At 37.2% G+C, this 26,454-nt stretch overlaps 1 protein-coding gene across 1 annotated transcript in view; it reads right to left on the bottom strand.

Moving 5' to 3' along the window:
- ANKRD31 (ankyrin repeat domain 31) overlaps positions 1 to 26,454 on the bottom strand; it is a 202,828-nt gene that overhangs the window by 126,041 nt on the left and 50,333 nt on the right. Inside the window, exons 11-12 of the mRNA XM_043975961.1 lie at positions 20,811 to 20,953; positions 8,667 to 8,811 (exon numbers count right to left, since the gene is read on the bottom strand). Of these exons, the coding sequence (XP_043831896.1) occupies positions 8,667 to 8,811; positions 20,811 to 20,953 (288 nt within the window). The remainder of the gene's footprint in view (positions 1 to 8,666; positions 8,812 to 20,810; positions 20,954 to 26,454) is intronic.

Here is a 26,454-nt window from a genome sequence, read left to right as displayed (position 1 = left end):
TACTTTGTGGAATTGTTGTTAGGATCAAGTGAGATAATATTTACAAAGTGTTTAGCATACTTCCTGACACACAGTAGCCACCATGTAAATGTTCTTTCCTTTCTACATGCCTAACAAGGGAATGTATACCCCCTGAGCTCAGTAGAAAGCAGGTCCCACAGGAGCAGCATTACCGATGACATCATTAAAGGCCACAGCAACCCTATAGTGTCAGAGGCATGAGTTGCTCCTCCATGCATATACTGGAGCCATACATATTCCCTACATGTAAACACAAATGTTTATGAGGGAATTCCTCCTCTTATTTTTCTTTCTATACCATTTCATTAAATGTTTTTACTCTGAATTGTGCCCACTGGCTAACTAGTAAAAGCAAGCATTATATGTGAGCTCATGAGCTACAGTTTTGAATGGATGTGCACTCACAGGGCATCTCAAACCTGGGGTAGTTTGTCTGGGATAGCCACATGCAAGTAAAGGAAAGATCCCTGAGGGGCTACAGATATAAATATACATTCCTAGTAAAAAGGGTCTGCACTTCCTAAAAAAATTTAACTACTTGGAACCCATAAGACTCTTCACTGATGGAGACTGATTGTTCTGTGCTCTATGCCTGCATGAAGGACAGAGTTGGGAGAGAGCTTAGAAGAGGAGAGATTTCAATCTTCTGGTTTCCAGATTTGAGAGAAAGGACATTTAGTTCCAGATTCCTTTCAAGGAGAGTTCCCAAAGGGAAAGAAAAATTCTGGAGTTTGTGACTCCGCCATGTCCTTATATCATCTTCTTCCTAGAATCTCTCTCTCCTCTGTTGAGGTACTGCTTCTTCCCCATAAAGCCAGTCTGCCATGATGTGAGATGGATTCCATAAGCTTTGCTTTATGGTCATATGTACAATTAATGTTCAATATGAAGTTAATGTTGAATATTAACTAGTCTGAGGGCCTTCTCAGCATTCTATAACACAAGAAAGCTTCCAGAGGAAGAGTGAATACACTTTCAATGTCATAATTGTATCTTTGCTGATTAAATTAAACACTTCTTACCTTAAGGGAACTCTTTCCTTTTATTTTGTTTTACAATGTATATCAAATAGATGCACAGGTTAATGTTAGATTTTAGCCAATTGTTGAATACAAGTTGTAACACAATGCATATACAGTAATGTGTATATAATAGTAGCTAGCATTTATATAGCACTTTGAGGTTTGCAAAACATTTCACATAAGGTATCTCATTTGATCCATACAACAACTTTGTGAAGTAGATGCTATTATTATTCCCATTTTACAGATGAAGAAACTGAGACTCAGAGCACTAACTTGACTTACCTTAAGTGATAGCCAGTAAGCATCTGAGATAGGATTTGAATTCAGTGTCACTATTTGTATATAAATAGAAGCCCCTCAGGCTATATGAAAGCAAACAATCTAATAAGTTATACTGGAAAAAACAAAGAAGATTAAAAACATACCATGACAAAATATTGGCATTCAATGGGAAAATGAGTCTATTGAATTGGCATGTATCAATATAGAAGAGGAGAAAAAGGAAGGAGGTTTTATTCATTTATTTGACTGTGCAGATGGGCATAGAGCTGGGTTCAAAATAAAATGGTAGGAAGAGATTGTGCTGGTTTGGGTTTTTCAGTTTTATGATACCTTTAAAAATATTCCCTCCAAGATGCCTATCAATTGGGGAATGGCTGACCAAGTTGTGTTATGTGACTGTGATGGAGCTGGGGAAATGAGCAAACAGAAAAAAAATACTAACCCTAGAAAGTTTCTATGATGACAAGGAAGATCAAAATACACCCTCAGAAGAAGATAACAAAGTCAAAGTTCCTACATCCAAAGCTTCTAAGAAAAATATGAATTGGTCTCAGGCCATAGAAAGGCTCAAAAAGGACTCTGAAAATAAAGTGAGGCAGAGGAAAAACGGAAAGACAAATGAGAGTGATGCAAGAAAATCATGAAAAAAGTCAATAGCTTGAAGAGCCAAATTGGGCAAATGGAAGAGAAAATGCAAAAGCTCTCTGAAGAAAATAATTGCTTAAAAATTAGGATTGAGGAGAGTGCCTCAGAGTTTTCAGCATCAGCAGCTTTTGAGGCTCTGATCGCAGACTGGTTTGGTGGTAGTCCGGGGTGAAGTGAAGACAGTCTCTGCTGGAGTTGGGGCAAAGTGCCCTGATTCAGAACCAGTGGCCGGAATCGAGTGGTGGTGGCCCAGTGGAGGAGGGGCACAGGCATGCCAAGCTTCTGACCATAGAGAATCAGAGTTCAATCAGACTTCTGTTTCTGGGTCAGAGAGAAAGTAGCCATGGTTACTTACAGGCCAGGCAGGCTGAGAAGAAGCCAAATCACCCCCTGGGCCACACTGTAGCTCGAACAGCATGTGTCCTGGAAGCAGCGGTACACTTTAAGAAAGAGTTAAAAGCTAAGAAATAGGAGGCAAAGATGAGCAGGCAGAGAAAGCAGCAGACCATTGAAAACTTCTTTGGGGGAAAGGTAGACCACAATACACCCTCAGAAGAAGATAATAACAAAATCAAAGCTCCAACATTCAAAGCTTCCAAGAAAAATACGAATTGGTCTCAGGCCATGGAAGCACTCAAAAGGGACTTTGAAGAGAAAGTAGAAGAGATAGAAGGAACATTTATAGAGATGGAGGAAAGAATGGAAAGAGAAATGAGAGCAATGCAGGAAAGCCATGAGAAAAAAGTCAAGTTTGAAATGCCAAATGGGAAAAGAAATAGAAAAGCTCTCTCAAGAAAATAATTGCCTAAGAATTAGGCTAGTGACTTTATGTGAAACCATGACACAGTAAAACAAATCCAACTGAATAAAAAAAATAGAGGGCAATATGAAATATCTCCCCCAGCATAAGAAGCTTGAAAAAGTGACCCTTGTGCCCCAGGAGTAGACCTCAACTTTAAAAAAATAAGCTGCAATATGAGTAAGAAACAAAAAAGAGCTCTTACCATCAAGAGCTTCTGTGTCAAAAGGGAAGAGCTAAATACAAACTAACATGAGTACAATGCTCTCAAACTGCCTACACGTGAAGCCTCAAGAGGAAAGATGAATTGGTCTCAAGACCGAAAAGCCTTCTTGGAAGAGCTCAAAAATGATTTTAAAAATCAATTGAGAGAGGTAGAAGAAAAAATGGGGAGAGAAATGAAAGCAACACAAGAAAATTATGAAAAAAGAATCAGCAGCTTGGAAAAGGAAGGACAAAGATTCAAAAGCTTGGAAAAGGAAGTACAAAGATTGACTGAAGAAAACAATTCCTTAAAAAATTCATCTGGCCAAAAGGAAAAGGAGGTACAAAAACTTACTAAAGAAAACAATGCCTCAAAAATTAGAATTGAACAGATGGAAGCTAATGACTCCATGAGACACCAGGAATCAGTCAAACAGAATCAAAAGAATGAACAAAATAGAAGAAAATGTGAAATAACTCATTGGAAAGACAACTGACCTGGAAAATAGATATAGGAGAGACAATGTGAGAATTACTGGACTTCTTGAAAGCCTTGATCAGGAAAAGAGTCTAGACATCATATTCCAGGAAATTATCGAGAACTGCCCAGATATTATAGAATCAGAGGATAAAATCGTCATTGAAAGAATCCACCAATCACCTCCTAAAAGAGACACCAAAAGGAAAACTCCAGAATTATTAGATGAAGGAGAAAATATTCCTAGCAGCCAGAAAGAAACCATTTAAATATCATGGAGCCACAGTCAGGATTGCACAGGACCTGGCAGCTTCAACATTAAAGAATCACAAGTCTTGGAATTTGATATTCTGAAAGGCAAAGGAACTTGGATTACAACCAATAATCAAGTACCCAGCAAAACTGTACGTTCTCTTTCAGGGGAAAAGATGGACATTCAATGAAATAGGGGACTTTCAAGGTTTCCTCATGAAAAGACCAGAACTGAATAGAAAATTCAATCTTAACATACAAGACTCTAGAGAAGTTGAAAAAGGTAAACAGGGAAAAAAGTTATTCAATAAGGTTAAACTGTTTAGATTCCTACATGGGAAGATAATACTTATAACTCTTGAGAACTATATATATATATAAATATTTAGGCAGACAGAAGGGATATACACAGAGGGTATAAATATAAATTGTCTTTGATGTGATGATATAAGAAAATTAAGGGGTGAAAAAAAGGAGTTTATGGGGAGAAGAGAAAAGGGGAAGTGGAATTGGGTTAATTACATCATATGAAGAGGTACAAAAATCCTATTACAACAGAGGGAAAGAAGGGAGGTGTGAGCATTGTTTCAACCTTACTCTCATCAGATTTGGTTCAAAGAGGAAATAACATATACGTTCATTTGGAGAAAGAAATTTAGCTTATTCTTTAGGGAAGTAGAAGGGTAAGGGAAAAAGGGGGCACTGATAGAAGGGAGGGCAGAAGCAGAGGAGGAAAGGGGAAAAAAAGGGAGGGGGGGCTGATAAAAGGGAGGACAGATTGGGGGAGGCAGAGGTAAGAAGCAAAACATTGGTGAGGAGGAATAGGGTGAAAGAAGGGGGGAAAAGTACAAAGGAGGGAAATAGAATGGAGGGAAATAGACAGTAATAATAACTGTGAATGTGAATGTGATGAACTCTGCCATAAAATGGAAGTGAATAGCAGAGTGGATTAAAAAACAGAATCATACAATATGCTATTTACAAGAAAAACATTTGAAGAAGAGAGATACACACAGAGTAAAGGTAAAAGGTTGGAGTAAAATATATTATGCTTCAGTTGAAGTAAAAAAAGCAGGGGTAGCAATCCTTATCTCAGACAAAGCAAAGGCAAAAATGGGTCTAATTAAAAGAGATAAGGAAGGAAACTACATCTTGCTAAAAGGTATGATAGATAATGAAGTAATATCAATACTAAACATGTATGCGCCAAGTGGTATAGCATCCAAATTCTTAGAGGAGAAGTTAAATGAGCTACAAGAGGAAATAGAGAGCAAAACTATACTAGTGGGGAATCTGAATCTTCCCCTCTCAGAATTAGATAAATCCAGCCACAAAATAAATAAGAAAGAAGTTAAAGAGATGAATAGAATGTTAGAAAAGTTAGATATGATAGATGTCTGGAGAAAACTGAATGGGGATAGAAAGGAATACACCTTTTTCTCAGCAGTACATGGCACATTTTCAAAAACTGACCATGTATTAGGGCACAAAAACCTCATAGTCAAATGTAGAAAGGCAGAAATAGTAAATGCATCCTTCTCAGATCATGAGGCAATAAAAATTACATGTAATAAAGAAGCCTGGAAAGGTAGACTGAAAATGAATTGGAAACTAAATAATTTCATTCTAAAGAATGAGTGGGTCAAACAACAAATCACAGAAACAATCAATAACTTCATCCAAGAGAATGACAATAATAAGACAATATACCAAAACCTATGGGATACAGCCAAAGCAGTACTTAGGGGAAATTTTATATCTCTAAATGCTTACATGAATTAAAAAAGAGAAAGAGGAAGAAGATCAATGAATTGGGTATGCAACTAAAAAAGCCATAAAAAGGACAAATTAAAAATACCCAATTAAATACTAAATTAGAAATTCTGAAAATCAAAGGAGAAATTTAAAAAATTGAAAGCAAGAAAACTATAGAATTAATCAATAAAACTAAGAGCTGGTTTTATGGAAAAAAAAAACAATAAAATAGATAAACCTTTGGTTAACTTGATTAAAAAAGGAAAGAAGAAAACCAAATTACCAGTATCAAAAATGAAAGGGGTTATTTCACCACTAGTGAAGTGGAAATTAAAGCAATAATTAGGAACTATTTTGCCCAACTGTATGCCAATAAATTTGACAATCTAAATAAAGTGGATGAATATTTACAAAAATACTAATTGCCCAGTTTAACTGAAGAGGAAACAAAATCCATAAATAAGCCCATATTAGAAAAAGAAATTTAACAAGCCATCACTGAACTCCCTAAGAAAAAATCCCCAGGGCCAGATGGGTTTACAAGTGAATTCTACCAAACATTTAAAGAACAATTAATTTCAATATTATATAAATTATTTGGAAAAATAGGTGAAGACGGAGTCCTAAAAAAATCGTTTTATGACACAAATATGGTGTTAATACCAAAACCAGGCAGAGCAAAGACAGAGAAAGAAAATTACAGGCCAATTTCCCTAGGCAAGAAGGAAGCAAAACTATCACTCTTTGCAGATGATATGATGGTATACTTAGAGAATCCTAGAGAATCAACTAAAAAATTACTTGAAACAATTAACAACTTTAGCAAAGTAGCAGGATATAAAATAAATCCACATAAATCATCAGCATTTCTATACATGACCAACAAAGTCCATCAGCAAGAGATAGAAAGAGAAATTCCATTTAAAGTAATGGTAGATAATATAAACCCAGGAACTCTATGAACACAATTAAAAAACACTTTTCACACAAATCAAATCAGATCTAAATAATTGGAAAAATATCAATTGCTCATGGATAGGCTGAGCTAATATAATAAAAATGACAATTTTATCTAAATTAATTTACTTATTCAGTGTCATACCAATCAGACTACCAAAAATTATTTAATAGAGCTAGAAAAATAACAACAAAATTCATCTGGAAAAACAAAAGGTAAAGAATATCAAAGGAACTAATGAAAAAAAATACACAGTAAGGTGGGCTAGCTATACCAAATCTGAAGCTTTACTATAAAGTGGCAGTCATCAAAACTATTTGGTACTGGCTAAGAAATAGAGAGGTAGATCATTGGAATAGGTTAGGCACAGGAGACACAGTAGTAAATGACACTAGTAATGTACTGTTTGATGAACCCAAAGACTCCAGCTTCTGGGATAGAAACTCAGTATTTGGCAAAAACTGCTGGGAAAACTGGAAGATAGTATGGCAGAAACTAGGCATAGACCAACATCTTACACCTTATACTAAAATAAGGTCAAAATGGGTACATGATTTAGACATAAAAGGTAATACTATAGGTAAATTAGGAGAGGAAGGAATAGTTTACCTCTCAGATTTTTGGAAAAGAGAACAGTTTATGACCAAACAAGAGATAGAGAATATTATGAAATGCAAAATGGGTAATTTTTATTACATTAAATTCAAAAGGTTTGGTATAAACAGAAGCAATGCATCCAAAATTAGAAGGGAGGAAGAAAGCTGGGAAACAATTTTTATAGCCAGTATTTCTGATAAAGGCCTCATTTCTAAAATTTATTGGGAACAAAATCAAATTTATAAGAATCCAAGTCATTCCCCAATTGAGAAATGGTCAAAGGATATGAACAGGCAGTTTTCTGATGAAGAAAAACCAAAGCTATCTATTGCCATATGAAAAAATGCTCTAAATCAATATTGAATAGAGAAATGCAAATTGAAACAACTCTGAGGTTCCACCTGACACCTATCAGATTGGCTAATATGACAAAAAGGGAAAATATGGAACACTAATGCATTGTTGGTGGAGCTGTGAACTGATCCAACCATTCTGGAGAGCAATTTAGAATTATGCCCAAAGGGCTATAAAGCTGTGCATACCCCTTGACCCAGCAATACCACTATTGGGTCTTTTTCCCAAAGAGATCATAAAAAAGGGAAAAGGACCCACATGTACAAAAATATTAATAGCTACTCTTTTTGGGGTGGCAAGGAATTGGAAATTGAGGAGATGCCCATCAATTGGGCAATGGCTGACCAAGTTGTTGTACATGAATGGAATGGAATGGTATTGTGCTACTAGAAACTATAAGCAGGCAGATTTCAGAGAAACCTAGAAGAACTTACATGAACTGATGCTGAGTGAGATGAGCAGAACCAAGAGAATATTGTACACAGTATCAACAACATTGCATATTGATCAACTGTGATAGACTTGACTCTTCTCAGCAATACAATGGTCCAAGATAGTTCCAAAGGACTCATGATGGAAAACGTTATCCAAATCCAGAAAAAAAAAAAACTATGGAATCTAGATACAGATTGAACCATCCTATTTCTATTTTTTTGTTTTTCTTTTATGAGATTTTTCCTTTTTTGCTCTGATTCTTCTTATACAGCATGACTAATGCAGAAATATATTTAATGTGATTGTACATATATAACCTATATCAGATTGCTTGCTGTCTTGGGGAGTGGGAAGAGAGGGGAGGGAAGGAGAAAAATTTGAAACTAGAAATCTTATAAAAACAAACCAATCTCTACATGTAACTGGAAAATAATAAAATACTGTTATAAAAAAAAAAAGAATAAATGGGAAGGCTAAAAAATGGGTGTACACACTCCTAGGTAATTAAAAAAAATAACTCTCAGAAATGTTCATTAAAGGAAATATAATTAAATATATGGTTCATATCACATCATTTTATTTTACATGCTATAATCTGAAAAGGAACTAAACTTGGCATACTTTTCACCATTGCTCTAAATACAACAATAGGGGAAAGTATAACCTAAGTGTCACCTAAAGCAAATTTTTTTGTCCTAGGATTTTAATAACCTATAATCTTATATAGGAGAAAAAAAGTTTATATCATATAAGGATTATTTAAAATATCAAATTACTGCATATTTTTCAAGCTTTTCAAGGGAAAATGAAAATAAATTTTCTGTAACTGTTTCTATATGATGAGATGCAGTTTATGCTTACCTTCTGTAGGACATCTTCTGGGTTGATGTACATAACGTTCAAGTAGTTGCTTCATATGGGGGTCACTAGCTTCATCCAAAGCACATTTTCCAAAGTCATTTTTAAATAATGGATCAGCTCCATTTTGAAGAAGTAATTCTGCCACCTAGAGGAAGTTTGTTTGCATGAATTGTTTCTTTTAATGCATATATAGTAAGTATATAAACATAGATTTTGCGTATGTACCAGTTAACATTCAAACTATAGCTAGGAAACACATTATTATCAACAATATCAACAGCATGTGGGCTTAGCTGTAACATATATGTATTGTAAAATAAAACAATAATTTAGAAACCATTCGTTTGTTATTTTTTATAACTCAAACTCCTTTCCCTCCTCAAAACCTAGAAGCATTTTTTTGTGTCTCACTAGCTGATGACGTAGAAGAAAACAGCTGCACTAAGTTGTTAGGCCCATGTTCCCAGGTTGTAGTGCAGCATCAATACCTGCTAGTGTATAAGTGCTACCATCCTCTGTTGGTACCAGACACCCTTACTTATTGCTGCTCCTCTGAAATGACACTAGAGAATTAACTTAACAACCTTTAACCTGCAGTCACTGCCAAGCACCAAAGGACCACATAGTTCTGCGATAGTGGTGGGGATGGTCTTTAAAGAAGTACTATGTACAAAAATTCTGTCCCCTGGTACAGAGTGAGGGGAGGGGTCCGAACTACTAAAAACAATATCTACCTATAGACCAACAGAATAACAAAGAGGAAATATCTCCTTTGAAGAAGTGATCCAGCCTGTCCAGATAATCTGAATTGCTATTCTGTCATCTATAATATTAGCTAGCACTCTTAGTTTTGCTTCATTTACATATCTGATCAATACCACAGAAGCTCAGAGCTAGAAAGGACCTCATAGTCATCTAAACCACAACTTCTTAGCTTTCTTTGATGTTTTTTTGTTTTGTTTTTGGTGAGGCAATTGGGGTTAAGTGACTTGCCCAGGGTCACACAGTTAGTGATTGTTAAGTGTCCGAGGCCAGATTTGAACTCAGGTCCTCCTGAATCCAGGGCCGGTGTTCTATCCACTGCGCCACCTAGCTTCCCCTCTTAGCTTTTTTCCATTCGTGACCTCTTTTTGCTGGAGAAATTTTTACATGACCCAGGTTATATAGGTATATAAAATAGATATACGTAACCTTTTACTGTTGCCAAATTTTTCACAACCTCCACAGTTACATGACCCCATAATGGGTCACAACCCACAGTTTAAGAAGCTTTTATCTAAACCAACCCATACCTGAATAAGACTATTGGCTAATGTCCCAAGAAGTGGCCATTGAGTCTTTCCTACTTGCTCTCTCTTAAGGCAGTTCCTGGTTTCTTCAAAATCACTCCCATTTGTACAAAATATAGAAATAATATTTGTGTAGTATGATCAATTAATAAGCATTTTTAAACACTTACTACTTGCCAGTAGGTAAGTAGCAGAAGACAAAAAAATAAAACAATCTCTACTCTCACCAGCCTTACATGCTATTGAGAGACAACATGGATGTGTATGTGTATGTATCTGTGTCCCTATATATGTATATATGTATATATATTTACATATATACATATGGGTGTATCTGTATATATGTATAGGTACCTAATAAATTGTAGCACGATTATATGTATATTAGACTGCTAATAAATACCATATTTATTATTATAAATGAAGATAAATACTATGATAAATAGTGATAGGGCATTCTTGGCCCTGTGCTGCCACTCAATTAGCACTCAAGGCTTCCAAAGCAAGGTTAAATAGATTGCAACTCCAGTCAGAGGCCATGGAAGAAGGGAATGAGGATGATGAAGACCAACCCTTCTCTGCTCAAAGCTCCTGCTATACCAGAAGGTATACAATAAATATGACACTTTGCCTTGACAAAGACCTGAAGTTTGCTTATTGAAGTGAGCATTGGAGGGCTGCAGTTTGTGAGTTATTGTGAAATGGTATGATTTTTTTATATGGAAACAAATTCAAAATTCTAGTTCTGCTCAAAATGTTCCCTTACCTCAATTGTGTTGAAACAAGTATTACGGTAGAACTGGCTGGATGTGCATATGTAATATACATATGTACACAAAATAAATATGTATAAAATAAATACAAAAATAAGGTAGTTAAATAAAAGGCAATTAGAAGGGAGGGCACTAGCAGTTGGGGAAGATCAGAAAAGACTACAAAAAGTAGTGCTTGAGCTGTCTTGCAGGAAGTGAGTGATTCTATGAGGCAAGTGGTAAAAAATGAGTATATTAATGGCAAGGATGAGACCAGGGAAAAGGTAAGGAGGTGGGAGGAGCATCATGTCTGAGGAATGTAAGAAAAACGAGCAATGTATAATGAAGATTGAAATATGTTAGATCCAAATTTTAAAGGGCTTTAAAAGCCAAAAAGAGGAGTTTATATTTTATTCTAGAGCTAATAGAGAGCCACTGGCACTTACTGAAAAATAAAGTGACTTGGTCAGACCTTCAATTTTAGAAAAATCACTTCAGTAGGTATGTGGAAGGATGGCTAGGAGTGGGGAGAACCCTGAGGCAGAGAAACCATTAGCAGTTTTTTTCAGTAGTCCGAATAAGAGGTGACAGAGGCTGAATTAAGGGGGTGGCTGTGTAAATAGGGAGAGAGAGATAGATGAGAGAGACACTGAAAAGGTAGAAGTGGCAAGATTTAACAAATGATTGAATATGTGGGGTAAGGGATAGTGGGGAGTGGCATATAATGCTGAGGTTATTAAACTGAGAGACAGGATGAATGGTAGTATTCTTGACAGAAATAAAGGATTTTTTTTTATAAAGGAATGGGTTTGGGGCAAAGATAATAAATTCTGTTTTGGACATATTAAGTTTTATATGTTTCTATATCCATTTTGAGTTGTCATGTAGAACTAGAGCTCAGGAGAGAGACTGAGGATGATCAATAGATCTGTAAGGCATCTGTATGGAGATGATAATTAGACCCACAGTTGCTGATGAGGTCACTAAGAGAAGGAGAATGTAGAAAAAAGATAAGAGGAGCAAGGACAGTCACATTAGCATTTTACTATAAATAGACCCTGGTTTTAATAATATAATTATTGTGTTTTTAATCTTCCTAACAGTACTTCCCAACTCACAGGTCCCAGGCCAGGTCCCCTGAAAGATAGCTACCCCAAGTTCATGAAATTCTTAAAACTATACCTCATAAGCCAACATCAATGTGTTTACCTTTTAATAATCTGCTCATCAGCCAGAGGACCGAAGTCACTCACAGCAAAGACATTCATTGATATAGCATAGTAAGATAAACATCCCCCCCTTACCCTTGAGACACATTCCTCTGTAAACACACATACCATCAATGAGAAAAGAGAGGACAAATAGTTGGTGGAGTAGCTAGAGCACTGGTCCTGGAGTCAGGAAAACCTGAGTTCAAATCTGGCCTCAGACACTTACTAGCTGCATTGACTCTGGGTAAGTCATTTAACCTCTGTCTACCTCAGTTACCTTGACTGGGGATAATAATAGCACCTACCTCATAGGTAGGGTTATTGCAAGGATCAAATGAAATAATATTTATAAAGTACTTAGCATAGTGCCCTGGCACATAGTAAGTGCTTAATAAATGATGGAGCCCACAGTTAGGGAAACTCATATCTCTGATGCTGTAGTACCCCTGATAGCTTTTCAACAACAGGGCTATCTATCCCTGAACTGCTCCTTGATAGGCAAGATGTCTTCATTGCTTTAGTCTCTGCCACCTTCAGCTACTACCTAAGGTTAAATCCCTGGCCGGGGTTATGCTAATGCCTTAGCCCTTGCCTAGTTTCTTTTCTTTTTTTTTTTTTTTTTACTTCTAATTTCTTTCAGAAAGAACCAGAAGCCTAACCCTGTACTTAAAGTAAAAGGAATAAAGCCTTCCCAATTCTCTTTCCTCAGAGTTTAGACTCTGATAAACTCTCCACCAACCTCTCTTAATTTAAACTTCTTCTCTACTAACACAGGAGGCTGGGGTTCAGGAAGACATGACCTTAAATTCTCTTCTTAAGCTACAGCCTTAGATGTTCTTCTGTGGGAGGATGCCATTGCCACGAAAGGTGGCGGTTGAGAAGAAATATCTTTCCCTTTGCTATACTCTGCAAGAGATGTAAGGACAAATCCTCAAAAGCTGAATCCCTTCTCTACCAACTCAACCACGGTTGGTCCTCACATTGTCAAATTCTCACTCAATCCCATTTTTCCACATCAGAGGGCAGAGAAAGGCAGGGGCAAGCCCAATGTCTTTGCCAATCCTCAATTGTTTTTTCTGGCCCTTTCATCTACAAGTGGGCTACTCAAAATCTGGGGTACCATGCTTTCATTAAGCGAATTTATGGATTCAGTTGATCAAAAAAAATTTTCTGGTGTATTTTAGAGTGCTGCCTGAACCCTCCCTCTCCCATACTCACACCTTCATCACACACATGGCACATAGACACATGCAAATATATACAAATATGTATGTGTGTGAACATTTTTTTCCCTGAATGGACATTCTTATGAATCTTCATAGCTGTTCTCTGAAGTATTTGCTTCATTTATCAGCTTCCTCCCCTGTTACAGATATACCTTGTTTGGGTATAGTAATAGAATGACTATATTCAAGGATGGAAAGTCTTAACAATGCTATTAAGGGGCAGCTAGGTGGTGCAGTGGATAAAGCACTGGCCCTGGATTCAGGGGAACTGAGTTCAAATCTGGCCTCAGACACTTGACACGAGCTGTGTGACCCTGGGCGAGTCAGTTAACCATCATTGCCCTGCAAAAAACAAACCAAAAATACTATGGGGCAGCTAGGTGGCGCAGTGAATGGAGCACCGGCCCTGGAGTCAGGAGTACCTGAGTTCAGATCCAGTCTCAGACACTTAACACTTGCTAGCTGTGTGACCCTGGGCAAGTCACTTAAAAAAACCAAAAAACAAAAACCAAAAAACAAATAATGCTATTAAAATATGAGGGTAAAAGGACTCAAGCACTGTGCCCATAAAGCAACGTGATTAGGGAATCCAAGCACCAAACAGGAAGCTATGAGGCCAACTGGCAATTTAGTCAAAATTCCTCCTTTTATTCCAAGTCCCTCCATTTCCTTGGGCCTTTGTCTCATGTTCCCAATTGCAAAATGGAGAAAATAACAGAAGGCATAGGTTAAAAAATAATGCACATACCCTTTGACCCAGCAATACCACTTTTGGGTCTTTTTCCCAAAGAGATCATGGAAAGGGGAGAGGGACCCACATGTACAAAAATATTTATAGCTGCTCTTTACATGGTGGCAAGGAATTGGAAGTTGAGGGGGTGCCCATCAATTGGGGAATGGCTGGACAAGTTGTGGTATATGAATACAATGGAATACTATTGTGCTGTAAGAAATGATGAGCAGGGGGCAGCTAGATGGCGCAGTGGATAGAGTACTGGCCCTGGATTCAGGAGTACCTGAGTTCAAATCCGGCCTCAGACACTTAACATTTACTAGCTGTGTGACCCTGGGCAAGTCACTTAACCCCAATTGCCTTACTAAAAAAAAAAAAGAAAAGAAAAAGAAATGATGAGCAGGAGGAGTTCAGAGAAACCTGGAAGGTCTTGCAGGAGCTGATGAGTGAGATGAGCAGAACCAGAAGAACACTGTACACAGTATCATCAACATTGAGTGTTGATCTGTGATGGACTATATTCTTCTCACCAAAGCAATGGTACAGAAGAGTTCCAGGGAACTCATGATAGAAGAGGATCTCCAAATCCAAGAAAAAAAGAAAAAGAACTACGGAGTATAGATGCTAAATGAACCATACTATTTCTTTTGGTTTTCGTGCTGTTGTTTTTTTCTATTTTGAGGTTTTTCATCATTGCTCTGATTTTTTCTCTTATAACATGACTAATGCAGAAATAGGATTAATGTTATTATGTGTATATATACATGTATATATATGTATATATATGTATGTATATATGTGTGTGTATATATATAACCTATATCAGATTACCTGCTATCTAGGGGAGGGGGAAGGGAGGGGAGGGAGGGAGAAAAATCTGAAATTGTAAAGCTTGTATAAACAAAAGTTGAGAACTATCTTTACATGTAACGGAAAAAAATAAAATACTTTATTAATTTTTAAAAAATAATGCACAACCAACTAAAATATACCAAATAAAAAAAGGTCACATACTATGATGGTTGGTATCTATCTCCTGGGTAGCTTTCTCAACTGATATCTACAGGTGAATCCTAAGAATCTTGTGATTTAGGGAGAAATCTAGACTAGCATGAGAGCCAATGTTTATCAAAGACCACTGACATACAAGTGAATTAGCCACCAATTCCCTCCAAATTTTCAGATATATATTTACCAAGGAAGATGCCACAGATAATCCCCATCTCCCAGGAACATGGAAGATAAGACAACTCTAGGATAAGGATAAGGACTGGATCTGTGATTTCACTGATATAATGAACTCCTGGTGGAGGAAACCCCTCCAGCAATGAAGGTTGTCATCTTCTCTACAACTTATAGTCTTGGAAAGTAACCAAGAACACTGGGAGATCAAGCACCTCACTCAATGACACATGCCCTAAATGCAGCAGAGGTAGGAAAACCTGGTTTCCAGTCCCCAACATTGAGGCCGGTTTAATATCTAATCAGGTCGGGGCAGCTAGGTGGTGCAGTGGATAGAGCACCGGCCCTGGAGTCAGGAGTACCTGAGTTCAAATCCAGCCTCAGACACTTAATACTTACTAGCTGTGTGACCCTGGGCAAGTCACTTAACCCCAACTGCCTCACTAAAAAAAAAAAAAAATCTAATCAGGTCTAAAATGAGCAACCCTGGCAGATGAAGTGTACATACTACTTATGATTCCAGGGGAGAGGGACCTACCACAAACTTGTGTGGACAAACGTCCTTGGCAGATCAGGTCCCTGGGGGATGTGGGGTATGAATGCATAGTTAAATCTTTCAGAGCCACTACTCTGAAGAAAAAAGTTCAGTAATCTAGTGAGCTAGTGCTAATATATCCAAGAAGCGATGGTAAACTCTTATCAGGTTTCACAGATGTAGCTAATCTATCTTCCCTTCAAAAGAGGTAGAGCTGTTGTCACGCTAAGGAAGCAAATACTATGGAGAGCAGAGCAGTTTGTTAGAGGGAGGCACACTTTATTTTTGGTGCACGGGTCAGAACCCTTGGTGCATAGTTAGTTGCTTTGGTACCATAGACAGTAGCATGCTGGCCCCTGCTAATAGATAGTGTTATCCTGGAGTTGAGATAGTTCAACACCATGGAAAGTAATCTGACTGTGTTGTACTACAGAGGCAATATTAATAAACTGAGGATTGAAGATTTAGAGCTAAAAGGGATCTCCAAAGTCATCTTGTCCAACTCTCTCAGTTTTATAGATGAGGAAGCTGAGGGTCAAAGAGGTGAGATAACTTGCCCACAGTCACACAGATAGAAAGGAAGGGAAGATACTAGTAGAGCCTAGGTTTGGACCCAGATCTCTAAATCCAGCACAATTTCCATTGTACCACAGGGCTTCCCAATGTATGGGAATAATTTATAATAGTGTATGGGAAACACTTTATGAAATCTTAGTAGTTTTGTTGTTATTCAGTCATTTTTCAGTCATGTCCAATTCTCCATCACCCATTTTGGGGTTTTCTTGGGAAAGATACTGGAGTGGTTTGCCATTTCTTTCTCCAGCTCATTTTATGGAAACTGAGACAAACAAGAGTTTAGTGACTTTCCCAGGGTCACACAGCTAGTAAGTATCTGAGGCTGGTGTGAACCTCTGAAAATAAATCTTCCTGACTCCAGGCCCAGCACTGTGTGCACTATGGTGCCACCTAGCTCTATAAATTTCAGTTGTTATTACTTCTCCTATTAGAAAAAGTTTCAGTAAGGAACAATAAAAATTATCTGAGATAGATTTGGGGGAAATCAATGCTTCAACCTCTAAGTCAGTATGCTCAATTTTCATTTCTGGTAAAAATGTTTGAATACATTGTTAGAGTTTTTGAATAGTTTGAAAGGAAATAGGCCATGCCAGACTAAACTCATTTCCTTTTTTGACAGGTTTGTTAAATCAAAGGAGTACCAAAGTTGTTATATACTTAGACTTCAGTAAAGCACGTAATGAAGTCACCATCCAAAATACCTTTAGATGCAACATGGAGAGATGATAGCACATATAGAATATTAATATTGATTAATACAAGGGACTTGATAATACTTTTGTACTCTCTACCCTGAGGAAACTTTATCAAGAATATTGCACCTACCGCTTCCGGGGTTGTTGTGAGGACTAAATGAGATAATATTTGCAAAACATTGAGTATAGTTTCTGGCACATAACAGATACTATGTAAGTGTTAGCTATTACTATTATCATTCAGCTACAATCTTCACCTTTTAGGAAGGACACTGTTGAGCTACAGTTTATCTTTAGGAGAGTCATCAGGATGATGATAAAAGGACTCTAAATCATCTCTAAATCATGGCAGGAGGGATCATTTAAAGGAATTAGAGCTATTTTGCCTGAAGAACAGAAGATACAAGGAAGACATGGTGGTTTTCTTTAAATATTTGAAAAATGACTACAGTCAAGTCCTGCCTAAAACAGCACTAATATGACAGCAACATTAGAAACATTTGCAATATGGAAACATTCTGAATGGCTGCCCTGTGAGGGAGGTAATCCCTTCCTTGTACCAAGAAGACAAGAGTCAAGTTACGAGAACAAGCTAAAATTTAAAAACAATAACAATAATAAATTCCAGGCCAAGTTTGTACCAGAGTATCTGCCGATCCAAGAACTGATACAAAGAAGATTGGTTGCTGAGCAGAGAACTAAGAGTCAAAGGAATCTATACAAGATTTGAAAGTTACAATGCAGACAGTGACAGGAAATTAACCTATAACCCAACTTAAGCCAATTTTGTAAAGTTTTGATATTTAAATTTCAAGTGGCCTATGTTCCTTCTCTCCAGCCAGCAGTGACTTGACCACTAGGTCACGAATGGGATCCGCCACAGCTCATCCTAATTCAGTCATCCCTGTTATGTCATGGGCAACCATATTTTGTTGTTGTTTTCAGTTATATCCGACTCTTCAGGATCCCAGTTTTTGTTTTGTTTTAGAGATACTGAGTAGTTTGCCATTTTCTTCTCCAACTGAGACAAATAGGGTTAAGTGACTTGTCCAGGATCACTCAGCCAGTAAGTGTTTGAGGCTGGATTTGAACTCATGAAGATGAATCTTCCAGGATCCAGGCCCAATACCTATCTGACTGAATTACTGCTTATTATGCATTTCAAACTAGATATCCTGTAGACATCTGAAACTCAACATGTGCAAAAAAGAATTCATTATCTTTTCCCCAAGACCTATCTGTCTTCTGAACTTTGCTATCTATGCTAAAGACACCAGCATACTTCTCAGTTCACAACCTTGGAATCATCCATGACTCTTCACTCTCTCTTAGCCCGTCTATCCACTCAGTTGCCAAATTTTATTGATTCTACCTCCACTGTGTCTTTTTACTCAAACGGCCATCACTCTAGATCTAAGTGCCTTCTAGTTGGTCCCATTATCTCAAGTCTCTCTCTTCTTCAACTGATCTCCCACGTAATTGCCAAAGTGGTGTTCCTAAAACACAGGTCTGAGAATGTCACTCCAAGCTCAATGTGCCCCTCTGGTTCCATATTAATTCTAGGATCAAATGCAAATTCCTCTATTTGGCATTTAAACCCTTTGCAAGCTTGCTCCAACCTACCTTTCCAGTCTTATTATATACATTACTCCTTTTTCACACTATCTGCTGTTTTTCAAATGACACTAAGGCCTAGAAAGAGGGGGTCTTTAATGAATGAAGAATGTGAGAAAAGGGAGCCTAACCCTTCTCAGTAGAGACTAGGCTCTTGGTCAGTATTGAATTTGGTCCAACTACATGCTTGGGTCCAAAGCAGAAGAGCCCTGTAATGGAGAATGGAACAGCAATATTTCAACCCCCGTGACCCCAGAACTTTTTCAAGGTTAGATTTGTTTCCTTAGTATTAATAACAAGAAAGCAGATATTGAGCAGAAAACCATTACACTTGATAAACAGTAGGTCTTTGTACACAAAGAACTGAAGTTAGAATTAATTTACATTTCAGAGGAAAATGAAACTCAGGTTATACTGGACATTTCACCACAGGAGCTGGTATGAGGAGAGAGGTCTGTTGTAAATATCTGCTCTGTAGGGAGTTAGATGAGAAGCAAAATGGAATAAGGGTTCAGGTGATGGTTGAGAAAAGTTAGCCAAAAGAGAAAGGGGAGGGGCAGCTAGGTGGCACAGTGGATAAAGCACCGGCCCTGGATTCAGGAGTACCTGAGTTCAAATCTGGCCTCAGACACTTGACACTTACTAGCTGTGTGACCCTAGCCAAGTCACTTAACCCTCATTGCCCCACAAAAAGAGAAAGGCAACAGGTTTAAAAAGGGATGGCAGTGGAGAGGGATTGATTCTTGCAATTACTCAACCATACTTCTGGGGCACCCTTTCTGGATGGCTGCTTAGGCAAATCAGAATCTACTTCTATGCTATAGGAGTACCTAAAAGTTTGCAAGTTGTATAATTAAAAAATAAAATGGCTTCCACTAATGATAAATCTACTCTTCAAATCATCTTCGAAATTTCAAAACCAAATTTTGACTATTCAATAACATAACTTGTTGGGAACATCAAATAAGATGATGGATTAAATTGTTCTATAAATGCCAACGTTTATTGTTGTTGTTGTTGATCCTTTATTAAAGTCCTCCTTCAATGGTGATGGGTTCTCAAACTTTTTGGTCTCAAGATCCTTTTGTACTCTTAAAAATTACTGAGGGCCGGGGCAGCTAGATGGTGAAGTGGATAAGCACCGGCCCTGGATTCAGGAGTACCTGAGTTCAAATCCGGCCTCAGACACTTACTAGCTGTGTGACCCTGGGCAAGTCACTTAACCCCAATTGCCTCACCCCCCCCAAAAAAAAAATTTACTGAGGGCCTCCATCAAAGAGATTTTGTGTATGCGGGTTATATCTATTGTTATTTACCATGTTAGAAATTGAGGTATCATAGTATTATGAAAATAGTTCTGACATTATGGGTCCCATGAAAGAGTTTTGGGGACTTCTAGGGGTCCCTAGACCAGTCTATGACAACTACTGGTATAGAGATAATCCTGAGTTATTGAAGACTGTGGCAGCAAAGTGAAATTTCTAGCAGCTTTAAATTACTAATGCTAGTGCCTTCTTTCTATTAATTACCTCCAATTTATCCTGTACATTTCTTGTTTGTACATAATGTTTTCGTGTTGTGTCCCCCGATTAGAAAGTGAACTCCTTGAGAGTAGAGACTGTCTTTCGGCTTTCTTTTTATTCCCTGTGTTTAGCACAGTGCCTGGCACGTAGAAGCTTAAGAGGTACTAATTGCCTAATTGCTAAGGAGAAAAGTCTCTCACCATCAACAAATTTAACAGGTCACTTTTTAAAAAGTACTGCATCTCATGAAAATCAGCTACCAAGGCATAGAGGATTTGCAGCCTTTATCTTTTCTTTTTCTTTTTTGTGCGGGGCAATTGGGGTTAAGTGACTTGCCCAGGGTCACACAGCTAGTGTTAAGTGTCTGAGGCTGGATTTGAACTCAGGTACTCCTGAATCCAGGGCTGGTGCTCTATCCACTGCGCCACCTAGCTGCCCCCACAATATCCCTCATCAATGGAGAAAACTCTCAAACCAATGAAATCATGGTTCCTTGAAAAACTGAATAATATGATGTGGTAGCAAGAACTCTGGCTTTGGAGACAGAGGGTTCAAATCCTGACTACTCTATGACCTGTACAACCTTGGACAAATTATTTAACTTCTCTAGACCTGAATGACCTCATCTGTAAAATGGGAGATTTGGATCAGATGGCTACTAAAGTCTTGTTCAATTCTAAAGTATTTAAGTATTTTTGTTAATAATGAAATTACACTAAAAAATCACATCTTTTATAGATTTGTCATGTTAATTTGAAAAGCCTCTTAATTATAGCATTTATCCCTAAGAGAAAAACATTTTCAGTACCTTATAATGCCCATTTAACACAGCATCATATATTGGGGTGATCTGTTTCATCCCTTTGCAATTTACATCAGCTCCGCCTTTTAACAGCTCAAGGACTGTCTTATAAAATCCATCCACACTTGCCTCATGAAGCGCAGTCCAGCCTATTATATCAAAGGAAAATTAATATGTTTAAACCTAGCATGTTAATAAGCTTTTTTCAAGCCAACCACTGAGCTTATGTTTTTTCTTTTCAAAAAATAGTTTGTTTTGATGTGGAAAGTAAGTCTTACAAGGGCACCTTGTTACTCAGTCCATTCAGTCCTACTCATGGTCATATCCTGTCTTCCAGGTATATTGTGATAGTGTCTCTAACTTTAACAGAAAAAAGTAAACCAACTGTTTTTAAATACCCATATTTACACTATAACAAGGCTTGCTCAAATTTAAATACTCACAAATAAATCTACCAAATGGATTTTTAAACAAGAAAATGAAACACAAGACAACTTCACAACTGGCACATCAATTTGTGACTAAAATTTTTGCTAAACAATAGCTAATTATTTATGTTGTTTCTTGGCATAATTTCTGATCTTTAGGGGGAAAAAACAGAACCCAAACAAGGGTGTAGAGGAATGGGAAGCGGACAAAGAGTCAGAAGAATTGGGTTCTGGGTCTCCATGCCTTCGCTGATTGAGGAGACTGAACTAAATCATCTTTAAGGTTCCTTTTCTAGTTCCAACATTCTCTAATTCTTTGATCTTAGGAATGATTTCTTTGTGTATCATATAGTGAAAGATATGAAGAGGAGTCAACAACTAAGGTAAGTTTAAGACTTTTTTTTTGCACAATGCTTTATTTCAGAATAATTAACATTTTTCAGTTCCTAGCAAACAGCTGGGCTCCTGCTGCTTCTCTGGGCTTCCTTTTGTTCAGCACCTAGAACTAAACACAATATTCCAGATTTGTTCTGATCAGGGCAGAGTAGACAATGCCTGTCTTAATTCAGACTAATGTAACATTAGCTTTTTTGGATATCACCTCACCTGTTCCTCCATAGTGGTAATTCCTTTCTCAAGTATTTCATCAACTGGCTTACAGCGTTCTCCACCCCAACCCCTTGCCCTCATATGTGGGGACTTCAATATACATGTTGATGTCTCCTCAGATACTCTGACCTATCAGTTAGTCACCTACAACTCCCATGATCTGCATCTTCTCTCCATGGAGATAGCCTGGTGTAGTGGGTAGAATGAGACTCAATCCTATCTCAGATATTTACTATATGTGTGACCCTAAGTAAGTCATTTAACCTTTCAGTGCCTGGTTTTCTCATCTTTAAAGTAAAGGGCCAGGATCAGCGCCATACCCACAAGGCTCCCTACAGTGCTAAATCTATGACTGCATGCAGAACAAGACATTTTAGCTATATTGGGGAAAAGAAGATTAAAGAATAGAAAAGACTGTTGCTTGGGGCAGATGGGATGACGATAATCGACCACAGAATTACTTAATTCTTATTTTGCTTCTGTTTTCTTTGGCAAAGAAAGTATTCTTTGGGCTGGAATGAACAGAAGAAACATTGTGGATAGGCAGTTGAAATCCCAAGATAAAGGAGGGGAAGAGTAAGAGCGTCTCTCTGCCTTTTTATTCAAGTCACCGAACCCAAATGAACTATACCATAAGATACAGATGTGATTACTGGGACCCTATCCATGATCTCTGGAAGATGATGGAAACAAAAGAGATGTCATAGACTGGAGAAGGGAACAATCCATCCTTAATGAATGGATCCATATCACCTTCAAAAGAGATCTCTAGGAGAATGTTTTCAGGATCTACTTTTGACTCTGTTTTTTTAACATCTTTATCCTTGACTTGAATAAAAATATAAATGGCTTATAAAGTTTGAAAAGGACATAAAATGAGTAAGGCTAGCTCATAATCTGGATGACAGAGGCTGGAACCAAAATATCTTTACAAGCTAAAAAGATAGACTGAATTTAATGAGATGAAATTTGATAGGGACAAATTTAAGTCCTACATCTAGGTTCGAAAAGTAATCACACATAGAAGATGGAAGGGTAGGTTTGTAGTAGTTTATCTAGAAAAGATTTAGTTGTTGTTTTTTTTTAAAAAGCAGATTGCAATATCAATATGAGTCAATAGTATGTGCAATTTAAGTCAAAAAAGTTAACATAATTTTATATTTTCTTAAGTCTAAGGGCAGTCAAGTGGTACAGTGGATAGAGTGCCTAGAGTCAGGAAGACAAGTTAAAATCTGACCTCAGATACTTACTAGTTGTGTGACCCTGGGCAGGTCACTTAACCTTGTTTACCTCAGATTCCTCACCTATAAAGTGAACTGGAGAAGGAAATGGCAAAGCACTAAAGTATCTTTGCCAAGAAAACCCCAAATGAGGTCACAAAAATTCAAATATGACTGAAATGACTGGAGCATTGTGTTAGGTTTTAGATAGCACTTTTTAGAATAGGCATTGATAAACTGGAATTGTTAAGAGGAAGAAAATGAGGATGGTGAATGGTCTTAAAATAATGCCGAATGAGGCATGAGAAAGCACTGAATGCAATGCTGAAGAAAAGAAGACATAAGGATGCTATAACTGCTTTCAAGTATTTGAGGGACTGTCAAGTAGAAAAGGGATTCAACTTATGTTGTTTGGTCCCAGACAAAAGATCTAGTAGCTATGGATGGAAGTTGCAAAGAGATAAATTTCAGCTTTATGCACGGAGAAAAGCCTTCCTTACTATTAGACAGAGATATCCAACATTGGAATAGATTACCTCAAGAAGCAGTGTGTTCTCTCGTACTAGAAATCTTCAAGCAAAAGCTTGGATGTTTTAAATCAAATTCTCCTTTTTTGGATAGAGGTTGTGCTAATAAATAGCCTAAGATATTTCTTCCACTGCTGAGCTTCTGCCTCTGGTTTAATTTGCTTGCCTTCCCATTCTGATACTGTATTCTTGACCCAAATCTCTAGATCCTGTCACTCTCCCCCTTGATCTGACTTAAGGTCATTAGACCTAGTCTGTTAGTCTTTCTGACTGTGTTATCTAATCAAACAGATGAGATTTTAATTTTCCATGAGGGATGGGTTGAGCACTAATAAGCACCCTATGGAGGAAGGGTTCAGAAGAAATGATAAAAAAAGTCTGTGTCCTAGGGGATAATCACTGGAGAAGAAACAACTCTCATTCCTCATCCCACCAACAATTTCCCTGGGTGGTGCTAGCTAAAAAATGCACTTTTATATTTTATTATGGGGAAACTTCTTGGTGCATTTATCTTTTACTGCTGATTTTTTAAAATGCAAATGGAATTTCTTTATTATTCATCATTACTCAGTGACATGAACTTTGATATAAATTTGATATAAATTATGCAAAATGATATAGTATGATTAGGTTCAGAACAGAGAGGTGGTGAAAGCAGGGTAGGAATAAGTCACTAGTTGGCTTGCTCTTGCAGGGCTGTATCATTATCATTATTATTATGTGCTATGAAACAGAGAAAATTGATATTTTCATACATGTTCACTTATATAATGATACCCTCAATGTATTTCTCATGTTCTAGTCATTATTTGGCAAAGATCATTATTGTTTCTAATCCTTTTTCGTACTTTTGGTTTGCATTATTCAAATTCAAAGTAAGCCTCCCAAATGTGTCAATCGTCTGAATGTTTTCTACTGTGTATGAAGTGAGCTAACTTTAATATCTCAATAATTTAAGACTTTACTTTTAACTTTACTTTTGTATTTTTAAAAACATATTAACTATTCGGTTGGTGGTCAGGATAAGGCTTGGGGCCCCTCGCTTGTGCTACATTACATGTATTAGACTATTAACTGGATGGATACATGGATCTTTTCACACACCTGTTGTGGTTCCTATGATATTGAGAGAACAAAAAGACCATTCAACAAATTGCTATTTTTGCTTAGGAAACATACTATGGATTATCTCCAAGTCTAAACATATTATATAATATCCAAATCTACCTCCAACCATAAAACCTGTTCTAGATACAAAATAAAGAACTACCTATGTTAATAGGGCAGATAACAATGTTAAGGTTTGCAAAGCACTTTACAAATATTACTCATTTTAGCTTCACTACAACTCTGCTAGATAGATAATATTATTATCCCCATTTATACATGAAGAAACCAAGACAAACAGAGGTTAAATGACTTGGCTAGATACGTAGTAAGTGTATGAGGTCAGATTTGACATCAGGTCGCCCATATTCTAGGTCTAGCTCTCTAGCCACTGTTTCACACAATTAGAATTTGGATGAAGATGAATCTTATTTTTCAGACTTCGGTGATGAGATAAGGTAGGAGAACAGGAAGGTGGTGATTCTCCCCATCTGAAGTAACCTTACCACCCTCAGATTCTTACTTAAACAACCTAAAAAGGCCTAAATGATCTTGTTCATAATTTTAAGTTTTCCAAAAATCAGGCTGAACTTTTGACCTCTAGAATAAAAGACTGGAACCTTCTATAAGAGAAAGGGCACAAAAATATGTCCAAAACATGAAACTCCTCTAGAGAAGCATTAAGTATAAAAATGTTCTTGGCCTATTTGTAGGGATCTCAAAAGGATTATTTTATTCAGATTACAAATGGGTTCAAGTCTCACCTCTGATAGATACGGGCTGTGAAACTGTAGGCAGATCATTTAGCCTCTCCACTCTAAGCAACTCTCTAAGACTATAGATTACAGAGAAGATGATGACCTGCATTAGTGGAGTTTCCTCACCTGGGCAATACCTATTCCAATATAATCACAGGGCCAGTCTCTATTCCCATCCTATACCAAATATTGCTCCTCTGTGTATGTACATGTGAGTGAATGGAACAGCAGAGACATAAAAAGTCACTATAATATTTTTAAATGACCTTGAAGGAAAGAACTGATTCCAGGGAAGAAAAATGTAGTAAGCTGACCAATGGGTTTGCCTTGGAAATTTTTCTTACCACCACTGCTTATTAAACTTGCTTTTAATGAAAGCTTTTGTGAAGATGATTGATAAAAACAGTGTAGGTTTTCTTTATCTGAAAAATTAATTCACAAAAATCAGTAAGGTTAAAACCACAGAGTGATTACTTGTGGCTCCGTTAATAAAGGATGTAGCAAAAGATGAACATTATGAAGAAGAGATGAAGGAAGTTGAAAGACCCACTTGAAAATGCTTTTTTGAAGTGACCAAAAACTTTTAGGGAACTTAGCAGGGAATTACCAGAAAAAATGGTCAATCCTTTCAAAGCCTATAAAATCATAGGATGTCACATCACTGAAGAAACATGTCATATCTTAACATTTTCACTTCTCCCCAGAAATCCTAGATGAGGAGCGCCAGGAACATTCCATTAAACAGTCTACAGGAATGGGAAACAATCCAGAGGAAGTGGAGCCCAAGAAGGTTGGGAAAAGACTTTTAGACACTGAGAAGGGATGTTCTATACATAAAATATAACAGGAAGTCAGCAGCAGCATCAATTTAGGTGAACCAAACAAGCTCAGTTTTGTGGAATACAAAAAGTATGGTTTTTAAGAGTACAAAACTATGGTTTCTCTGAAAACAGTGACTGAAAGACAAAAATCTGAAACCATAGTAGAAATAAGGACAAAAA

Source organism: Dromiciops gliroides, chromosome 1 (genome assembly GCF_019393635.1).
Source record: "Dromiciops gliroides isolate mDroGli1 chromosome 1, mDroGli1.pri, whole genome shotgun sequence".
Taxonomy (NCBI): Eukaryota; Metazoa; Chordata; class Mammalia; order Microbiotheria; family Microbiotheriidae; genus Dromiciops; species Dromiciops gliroides.
This window is presented reverse-complemented; position numbering and strand designations above follow the sequence as displayed.